The 10,930-nt window shown below is 41.0% G+C and overlaps 1 protein-coding gene across 1 annotated transcript in view; it reads left to right on the top strand.

The window, feature by feature from the left end:
* Positions 1-10,659, top strand: part of pgbd5 (piggyBac transposable element derived 5) — a gene marked incomplete at both ends in the record, with an annotated part of 14,969 nt that extends 4,310 nt beyond the window's left edge. Inside the window, 6 exons of the mRNA XM_080036923.1 lie at positions 891-1,321; positions 4,781-4,915; positions 7,525-7,705; positions 8,719-8,916; positions 9,944-10,049; positions 10,464-10,659. Coding sequence (XP_079893049.1) covers positions 891-1,321; positions 4,781-4,915; positions 7,525-7,705; positions 8,719-8,916; positions 9,944-10,049; positions 10,464-10,659 — 1,247 coding nt within the window. The remainder of the gene's footprint in view (positions 1-890; positions 1,322-4,780; positions 4,916-7,524; positions 7,706-8,718; positions 8,917-9,943; positions 10,050-10,463) is intronic.
* Positions 10,660-10,930: the final 271 nt, after the last annotated feature.

Raw genomic sequence — 10,930 nt, forward strand, 5'->3', positions numbered from 1 at the left:
TCTGTAAACTAGTGAGTGGCGTTGTGAATGAGGGACAATAGCAGCAATCAATCACTCCAATCACTATAATAGATATCATATAATATCATACAGAATGTAAAAGATATAAACTCAACGTTGAGTAGCTGCAAAATAATGTATTGTATGATAAATCAATACGTAGATCATGTTGACTACGCCTGAGGCAGAGGAGGTGTTTTACAGCAGAGCAGAATCCTTATCATTGAAGTATTTTTAAGTGATATTAAAATGGTGGTATTTTATATGAAAGTGGACAATGATATGAATATTATACCAAGATATAGTAGCTAAAAGGATCAACTGTGAACTAGCTTACTGATTTGTTCTGTTTCAGCAGGAATACTTTAGTTAATGTATAAGTTTATGAACAATATTAATACTGAGTAAACGGGGGATAGGTCCCCTATATAAAGCTCTGTTGACCTTCCTTGCTTGCTAACGCACACTCTCAAAACATGTTGTTCAGGCGTTCTTGCTGGCTCAATGTAAGGATATTTTACTTTAAATGGTCCATCAGCTGATGCCTTACTGACAGTTTGGTCCTTCATGGATCAATCATGGCTCCCTCCTCTTGACTATCAGATCAGGACATGATTTTGACTCATTGTCAGCCATAAGACCACAAGACACTGAAACCTCCTGCGAGGCGTCACAGTGTGGTGGCTGTCATGTCCTGTAAACTTTGTAACCACTGCCCTGGGCTTGTGACACTCACACCCAAATATTGCTGTGGTTGAGTCGGGAAAGAGCACATTAATTATGTGTTAATAATATAAAAACTGGGATGAAGTGAAAATTGCATACGGGACTCTCTATCAGTCATAATCTTTTTCCTTCTTTTTTTACCCTTACTTCCTGTCCTGATCCAGGGCCTGCTCAGAAAATGCCGGCCACCGCCACGGCCATGGACTTCTTCCAGCTCTTCGTGCCGGACAATTGCATCCAGAACATGGTGACCCAGACTAACATGTACGCCAAGAAGTTCCAGGAGCGTTTTGGCTCAGACGAGGGCTGGCGTCCCGTCACTGCCCAGGAGATCAAGGCCTTCCTGGGCTTCGTCACCTCCACCAGTGTGCAGCGCTGTGAGTCGGTGCTCAGCATCTGGAGCTCGGGCTTCTTCAGCAACCGGAGCATCGCCTTGAAGATGAGCCAGGCGCGCTTTGAGAAGATCCTCAAGTACTTCCACATCGTGGCTTTCAGGCCGTCACAGGGAAGCAACCAGGGCCTGTACAAGATCCAGCCCTTCCTGGACTCACTGCAGCAGTCCTTCAGCTGCACCTTCAGACCTTCACAGACACAGGTATTGTACATTATGCTAGTTTTGTTACATTCTCATTCTCAATTATCTGAATTGAATTAGCCAAACTGGCAGAATAGCTTCAGCCTTAACGATGTTTAGGTTTTGACCATTACATGGTATTGTTAGTTGGCAGCCAGAATTCTTATGTCTTTCAGGGGTCAGCAAGATTCCACAGCAGAGTTGACATGTAGCCTTATAAATGTTATTATCTTTCAATAACAAGAAATGCGATAGGTATGAAACATCTTCCAGAGATGATACAGTAGACAAAAGGTCGGGATTGTTTTAGGTTGAAATTGAAGACATGAGAGAAGCTGCATTTGTTGAATCAATGTTTTCTCATGTGGTTTCACTTCAAGGTATATGTCTATAAATGTACTTTTAATACTGTAGCGAAGGAGTTCCCCAGAAGCCTTCTAAAATTAAAATATAAAGGAATTTCCTCATGAATAAGGCAGTATCAACTGAGTAGCTCGCAACTGTCGACTCTATACATGTATGGGTAAAGCACTCCCTCTCCAGAGAACTTACTTCAACTTGTTTTCAGTCGCACTGTATGCATCAGGTCTACATTTATGCAACTGGGTCATTGGAGCACCAGCCTTCCTGCTACTCTATTTTGGGTGAGCGGGAGTTTTATTCAACTTCTTCTTCTTCTTCTTCTTCTTCTTCTTCTTCTTCTTCTTCTTCTTCTTCTTCTTCTTCTTCTTCTTCTTCTTCTTCTTCTTCTTCTTCTTCTTCTTCTTCTTCTTCTTCTTCTATAGATTAAACGCAATGCTGCATATTTGAGAGGACCAAATCTGTTTAATAAAATCACCTCCATGTCACTTTCAGGCTTGTCCAATTGATTACTTTATTATCTGTATTTGATCAAGAAATTTAAAAAAAATACTGTAAAGTGAAACTTGGCTCTTCTTGAGACAGCAGCATCAATCACTCAACCTTGTTTACCTCAACCTGGTGATGATCAAAAAATGAAATGGGTGTGATTAAAAGAAGACACAGAAGGAAAATATATCATAGTAAGTCATTTTCCCCTTACGGTCCATATCCTCCCAAGTTGAAATATTTTACCACTGACGCGTGAAATTGTTTGCCATAAAAGTCCCACAAAAATAACGTTTCACTTCAAAGTGCTTAGTTTGATCCCGGGGGACACAGCATTGCCTGCACTTTATTTGAGGGCATTTCAAACTCGACTGCATGTTACTTCCATAATAATAACTTAAAAATCATATGCATATTCAGAATCTGGTTTTTGAGTATAGGCACAAGTGGGGGGGCTGATCATATTCCTTTGGGCTGCAGCCAAGGTCTAGCTCTTAAAAATGAATGAATTTCTGGGAAGCAGTTGATTGAATTGCTTTTGGTCTTCCTCTGGTTCGAGTGCTATCACATCATGATGATGTCAGTGCTGTGATGCATTGGGGGATACAGGCTCGTATAACAGCAAACCCACTCCCCGTATCACATCCACATCTCACCGCAAATGTTATTTCAGCGACAAAGCAGTTTAAATGTAAATGTTGATGAGTTTATTTCATGGGGTCATAAAGTCATAAAGGGTTTGGTGAATCTACGGTTTTACATTAGTGCTCCCCCATCGATTTTAGATGTAAAAATGACGACTGTAAATTGAGACGGGGCAGACCGTGTGTGTGCGTAACTGTGTTTTATTAGCAGTGAACATTTGTATCTAGGCCAGTTTGTTTTATCTGTTAGTTTTATGTGCCAGGGGCAGAGATCGGGCCCAGATTGTGAAAGTGGCACAGACAAATATGTAGCTCCATAGGCAATGGATATCTACCAATTTAATGACTAACTCAGAAGGAAGGAAGGATATAAGTAGATGTGCTGATCTGAGTTTTAGATAACAATTAACGATCTGTCCAAAACCCAACAATAGTTTGATATCACAAAATAAAAAGGCAAATATTCACATCATATTCGGATTAGCAGAATACTGGCCGCATAATTTTACCAATCAATTAGTTGACAAATTGTTTTCAGTTCTATTTGTATTTGTCAAGAGGAGGGAAATGAGTCCTTAACACTGTGTGTGTGTGTGTGTGTGTGTGTGTGTGTGTGTGTGTGTGTGTGTGTGTGTGTGTGTGTGTGTGTGTGTGTGTGTGTGTGTGTGTGGGTGTGTGTTTGTGTGTGTGTGTGGTTGTGTGTGTATGTGTGGGTGTGGGTGTGCGTGTGTGGTTGTGTGTGAATGTGTGCGTGTGTGAACTGACAGTGCTTATGTGTGAATAATGTCAGTTCTGAATATTAACATGTCATGTCAGCTTTTTCTGACAGCAATTCTTCACTCTGTCTGCGTCCGTGTGGCATCTTTGCAGTCACCACACAGTGATTCGCTGACACGGCTTTGCACGATTTGCTAGTGTACAATTTTTGGGAGCATTTGTCGCAGTCCTCACAGAACATCCACTAGTGCAAGACAACAGACACTGAGTGGATACATGACTTTTCTCCCTCCCTTCGTCCAGTGCAGGCCCGGGGAACCCATGCAAATGATTAACTCAAAGCACTTTGTTTTCAGCTGTTAGGAAAAGGTATTGAGAAATATCAGTGTTAATGTGGCAGCAGGATGAAATATTTCTTAAAAGGCTATTGCGGTTTGGGTGATGTAATCCACCAGATTGCTAGATAGCCTCATTCATTTTCCAATGGCCTTATCCATAACTCCATATTTGACTGGTAAATGACTTGTTGCTCCCGGGGCCTAGAGCATGCTGCTTCACCAAGCTTCAGTCAAATCAGGAAAGAGCAGGATGAGAGAAAACAAAGAGCCGAGAGATATTTGAAATGCAAATGTTTGTTGATGGTTAAAAGCATCCCTAGTAAATATTTGCTCTGGTTTTAGGTGTGCTAGGCTGGTTAAATAGCCCAAGAAAGGGAGAGAAAAGGTTTTGTGTGTGACATTCGTTTGTGTTTGTAATGGTGGATGTTTGCCAGTTTTTTCAATACTTAAATCCCATTTGGAAAATGTTCAGTACCCGCTCTGATCCATCAACTACATTTTAGAAGCAATGAGCAGAACCGGGAAATACAAGAGGAAAATTGCACCTAGTTTTTGTATACACACTTGTTGCATTATGTTCATGCCTTGTCAGTTGAATGGGTAAGGTTGGCATGTCCACATGCAACCAGGCAACAAGGGATCTAAAAAGCAAGTCTTTACATTTTGGAAAAACTCCAAAATGTAAAGATTTTCAGTTTACTATCGTGGTCAACAATGGCTGCCTTTTCTCTACAACCCTTAGCTGTTATGTTACAGTACATCATACACACAACCTCACTCTTATCCCTTAAAATATTTTTCCCCCCTTACTTTGTTTAGGCCAGCTATTTTTCCAGCAACAAGTCTTGTACTTTCCTTTGAGAGATGGTTATACAATAAAAATCCTCTTGGACAAACTCACATGTACAGTAACATTGCTTGCGTGTTTCCAGGTTCTTCATGAGCCCTTGATAGATGAAGACCCAGTGTTCATCACCACCTGTACGGAGAGAGAGCTGAGGAAGAGGAAGAAGAGGAAGTTCAGCCTCTGGGTTCGACAGTGCACCTCCACCGGATTCATCTGTCAGGTAGCTGCACACAATAATCCAAGTCGGAGCTTGTTATTTTATTGTCTTTGAGACAAAGTAAAAGATGGGAATCGGCATTCAGCAGCGTTCAGAATCACAATTGTTTCAGGGGGGAATGGGTGAGAGAGACAAAAGATCAGAAGTGGGTGTCGTTGCTTCAAGGGTTTTTTTTAAATCCATGTCAGGAATTTAATATTTTACATCAAAAAATGAAATGAAAAAGTGCTTCAGTCTGCCTGAAGTGAAACAGGCTTTCATGAAAACATCACAGGCTTTGATCTTCACCAACATTCATATCTCATTCTCCAGTTGTCTGATGTTGCCTCATTTTGCATTCAGCCAATTTACTTTTCGACACTGCAAAGAATATAATCACCTTTCATTATCTCATTGTGAAAAAAGGGCTTTACATACATATATATCTTAGATTCAGGTTTCTCTTTTGATCTTCTTTTAGAGTGGAGAAGCTTTTGTCTCAGGGTTAGATCTGCTTTGTCACATCTCAGGCAAGGCAGACCTGCACTGCTCACTAACAACCTTGCCCTTACTGCAACCTTCCACTCCTACGTCTGTCGCTTATATAACACCTCCATTTAACCGGGGCCAGGCACTGCAGGAAGACTGACAGACCCGTTCAGCTGTGACCAGTACATAGGAGGGGGAAAAACACACAACTGTTAGGTCTCGGTTCTTATTTTGTATCGTTAAAATTGGTGACAAGTGATGGAGGCAATCTCCTATTTACTACCCAGGGTTTGTGAGGATAGATATACAGGCAAAATGTGAGTGAAAGCACTCGTTCATACACCAGAATGCAGGTTGTTAACAATTAGTGATTTTTTTCACAGTATAAATATTGTGCACGACTTCCATCCAGCCGCCCACACACACACGTAGGCACAAATCAGCACACAACAATGTTTGAACTGCTATACTGAGGAGGACCTTCACTGGCATAATGCATTTAACTCCAATGGTAACTAGTTATGCTGCTAGACATCTTGGACAATACCTATAACCCACTATGTAATCAACACAATTACATAATGTTGTACACAGCTTACCCCAAAACCCTCTGTTAGATTTTATGTATGTATGTATTTCTTAAAACAATAGTCAAGTGCCCATATAACTATTGAAACAGATTTTGCCCGCTGTAATTATAACATTTTTGTCTTCATACTGGCCATTGAAAGATAGAGCATCAACAATAATAAATAAATGACAAGAAATGCTGTGTGTATTTGTGTGTCCTGGGGGGACGGTGCATCAAATATCCCATCCGGACTCTGGTGACTTTGCAGTTTAATTAAATGGAGATTTCCAGTACAATACAGTATTGTAAAGAAAGGCTTTTTTTTTCGCTGCACATAATCCAGCTTGGATTTTAGCTTGGATGAAGTCCAGAGTTACATTAGTGGAGAGAGGGCCGGCCGCGATCAGAATTTCAATGAGCCTATCTTTTCTTTTCTTTTATGCTGTTTTCATAATTGGTTTATGTCAAATAAAATCACTGATACTTCTAATGCTAAGAATCATTATTCTTGCCATCCCAAAAATCTCCTGTGTAAAACAAGTTGTGCTTAGGAGGTGTCTCTTGTCACTCAAAGCCATATTCTATTATCCCATCCGTTTGACAAATAAGCACTTCAGTCATTCACATTGACTGTGGCCATTTGGCAGTCAGTCAGGCTTTAACCAGTCGGCTGCTGCTCGCTGCACCGAGATCTTCTCCCTGTAAATGAATTGTGTCGTGGGAGAGAGAAAAACATCTAAGATATTAAAACGGGTTAATGGAGCGAATCAATGATATGCCATTAGCCAGAGCACCACACAGGGATACACAAACATACAGTACACACACACACACACACAGATGGAGGCATTGACTGACCACTTAGTATAATAGCTAAAGAACTGGCATAGATGCTGGCTAATCAGTCTAATGCCGTTCTGCTCGTGAACATTAGCAGAAATGTCAGGGCAAAAAGGACACTGTGGACAGTGTGTGGGTGTATATTTCAGTATGTATGTAGGCCTACTTGTTGATGCTTTTCTTTGGAAGCCAGGCTCTTCTTTATATTTCTTTTTGAGATTTCAACAGGAACTGGTCGGATGGAACAACATGGGAAGCTAATATTCATTTTTTTTTTTATTATGAATCATTTCAAATGCTTGTTTTCAGTCTAAACTAAAAGTAAAAACTAAATATAGTCAAAATCTCTACATCTCTAGGTAGAGAGTTCTACGTTTGCACAACCCACATAGTCACAATGGCCTCATTAATAGGAAATATGCTAGATATCATAACTTTTCTTTTGAGCCACTAGGACGCCCCAAAATGGTCACCTTTATACACCAAATATGTTATATTCTAATTGACATATTACTATGAGGTGTAAAAAACCCATTCATGAGTCCATGCATATTTGGATTTCAGTCATTTCATGGTCTTCCCTTTAGCCACTACTGGTAAAACATTGCAGCTTATTGGGGGTTTAGACTAATAGCTGCCGGGTTTTTCCAACCTAGAGTACAATAAAATGGTATTTTAGGAAAAAATTAAATAAAGTTAAATATGAGATATTCTTTTCCCTCCCTCTCTGCAGATCTCAGTGCATCTGAAAGACGGCCAGGGGACAGATGGCCTGGCTGCCTTGAAGAACAAGCCTCAGCTCCACAGCCTGGTGGCCAAGCAGCTCTGCCAGAACATCTCCGGCAAGAACACCATCATCTTCACCGGGCCGTCAATCACCAGCCTCGGCCTCTTCACCGAATTCAGCAAACAAGGTACACAAACAATCTATACTAGCCCATCCCCGCCATGCTGCCTAAATAAAGCCATCTTCCTTCACTCGTGTTTCCCCTTTGATATACAGATTCTGATCTCGCTCCACATCTTATCCTCCTCCAGTTTGCTGAATTAATTTTTTTATTTAATTTTAATCATTGTGCGCCTCCCCAGGCTTAGCAGTACAGAGAAGAAGACAGTCTGTTGCCTTTCATCTTTGAATGAGACACATTAGGAATAGGAATAACATAAAGAATGTTGAATCAAAAATGCCTGAAGACTGCATCTTAACATAAGTGACTTGCTTTTTAACAGAACAGCCACAGAATGCACCACATCTTGGAAGATTCAGTAGGTAGTGTTTAGCCTTGTCACTGCTCAAAAAATCAATAGATGAAGTGGACACTTTGGTGGACACTTTAGTCGAAAGGATATTTTATCCTGATGATCAGTCTTTGAAGCAAGTTCCCACAATGCTCGGATTTTCATCACACCAAATGCATCTTTTATTATGAAAGCGTCATCCTATTGTGGTAGGGTGACTCACATTTGAATTCTCTTCACTGACCTGTTTTCCTGTTTCATAATAATAGCAGATGTGGGACAATGTCATTGTGGCAAAGAAAGCTAAACAAGGAGTTAATCAGATATCAGGCTCCTTTGAAGATATCATCAGCACGACTTGGCAAATTAAAAAGTTTTTACATTCTGGTTATCACAAATGGTCTTTCACTAAACAATAACAGAAGAGACATTTTTTAACGCCAGGTAAAGAAGAACTATAATGCAGATATAATCACTATTTTGTCATTCCTAATTGGGTGAAGCTACGACAACGTATTCAGCCGGGGGGGAGGGGGGGAATAATTTATGTGCTTGTGAAGGCATTGTCATACATTTTTCTTTCAGCAACAGAAAGCCAGAGGCCACTGCTTGTCCCAGTGTTAAATAAGTAACTGAATAGCTGCTTTAAATAAATGTTAACATCTCTTTTATATTGATCCTTTTCCAGATATCTACTGTTGTGGTCTGCTGAGCACCAGAAAGAGCGACTGTACAGGATTACCGCAAAGCATGCTGGTCTGCGGTGCCACACCAGCGCAGCGTGGCCAATCACGAGTCATGATGAAAGGCAGCATGTCACTGATCAGCTGGTACAACAAGGGACACTTCAGGTTCCTCACCAACAGTTACGCCCCAACAAAACAAGGTAAATACAAACAGTACTAAAACCCTTTAGGTAAAATGGTCTCACTGAAGTATAACAATTCAAGAATGATTGTAGTGAAGGGAGACAGCACGCCCAATATGCATTCGTCCACAAAATATGATTTTTTAGAAAAACCATAAGTATCCGGGCTTACAGAGCTAAATTGAGATGTTCTGTGAAAATACTGTCGTTTTCGGATGCAAGTTACCATCAGGTGAAAAAGGAGGTAAGCATTCGTGTGAGGGAAAATCAATAACAGCTCCTAATCCAGGATCATTCATTTCCGGGCGGCGACAGCATCATGGTATTCCCCTCCTCTCCAAGCATAATCCCCTCTCGATTTAACAGTTGTGTTAGGTTTTAAACCTAATTGAAGGGCTGCACTGTGTTTGAGCTCATTGAACGTAGAGTTAAACCAGTTAAACCGGTACTATCCAATATTGATTTTTACTTCTGCTTGTCTGTGTGTGTGTCTGAGCGTGGGCATGTGTATGTTTGTGCACTATTGTATTTCACTTCTTACAAAAAAGGAGAACAACTTAGTTCCACAAATGTTTTTTTCTTATTACGACACAGTGATAGACAGTGGTGCATTCAGCCAGTCATGCTGTACCTATAATAAGGTACTCAGGTGTAACTATAAGCATTAATACAGGCTGCATTCCATTCGTACCAGTTTAAGGAGCACAATATTGTGCATGCTGGCTGTCATGGCGCACTGTGACCCAAATAGAACTGAGTGTACACCTGTGAGTTTCCTGCTGCAACAAGAGTGTGGTAGTCTGCTGTGAAAAAGTTCCATTAAGCACAGCAGCCTTCCAGGGAACGTAGAATGAAGAGACCAGCTAAAAACATGAATAGTAACGATGCTCATGAAAAAGGAGCGCTTCTTTTCCTCTCCCTCGTATGGCTGTTTTGTTGGCCAGGTGACGGCCGAATCTTGGGGGGGAAGGTGAGTCCCTATAGTGGGATGTCATTTCTCTACTGCACTTCTCTCACTCTCACTTTGTGGTGCGTTTTGTGGCAGGAATGATCATTAAGAGGAAGAGTGGGGAGATTCCGTGTCCCCTGGCTGTGGAGGCTTTTGCGGCGCACCTCAGCTACATCTGCAAATACGACGACAAGTACAGCAAGTATGAACAACAGCTTACAAAATAATAATCTGCTTTCTTTGCAGGTTGTTCATGGTGGATACAAAACTGAATAATTTCTATTTCAGGCACATGTCATACAGTATTCTACCCAAAGTGCAGGACTTTAATATTTGAAATGAGAGATAGGCTCTTTTTCATATCAATAAACATTGGGGTTTTTACATACCACTGACTTATGTTTCAACACTCAATGTAGAGAAATGTCCTTTTTGCATTGCTACCACTTTTTGATAGTTCCATTCACTTATTGCTGTTCACCAACTCATACATAGTCTCGCTTTTGAATATATCATGAATAAAAATGAACTTAATCCCTGACTCCACCTTTATTTAATATGTTTACTAGAACATCTTTGAATGGAAACCTTTGAGTAATTTGTTCTTCTCCCACAGGTATTTCATCTTCCATAAGCCCAACAAGACCTGGCAGCAGGTGTTTTGGTTGAGCATCAGCATCGCCATCAACAACGCGTACATCCTGTACAAGATGTCTGACGCCTACGCAGTGAAACGCTACAGCCGAGTGCAGTTTGGAGAGAGACTGGTCGGAGAGCTGCTGGATTTAGACGACTGCTCCCCCACACAGTGAGGAGGAGGACAGCAGGAGCACACAAGAAAAACACACACAGACACACGTAACACAATCCCCCCACACATTTACGCAGTAACACTCCTCATTGTACAGACTCTGCAGTCTGTGTCTTTGTGATGATACTGAAGCAGTGCCAAGCCTATGTCTCTCTTCCTCTCTAGTTGTTTCCTGGTGTACTGTAAATATTCATTAACACACGACCGCACACTACACACACTGTAGTGAATCATGAGCCATGGGACAGTTCACATGCCTCAACTGTAACTTC

The sequence above is a fragment of the Ammodytes marinus genome, assembly GCF_949987685.1.
Source record: "Ammodytes marinus genome assembly, chromosome: 11".
Classification (NCBI taxonomy): Eukaryota; Metazoa; Chordata; class Actinopteri; order Uranoscopiformes; family Ammodytidae; genus Ammodytes; species Ammodytes marinus.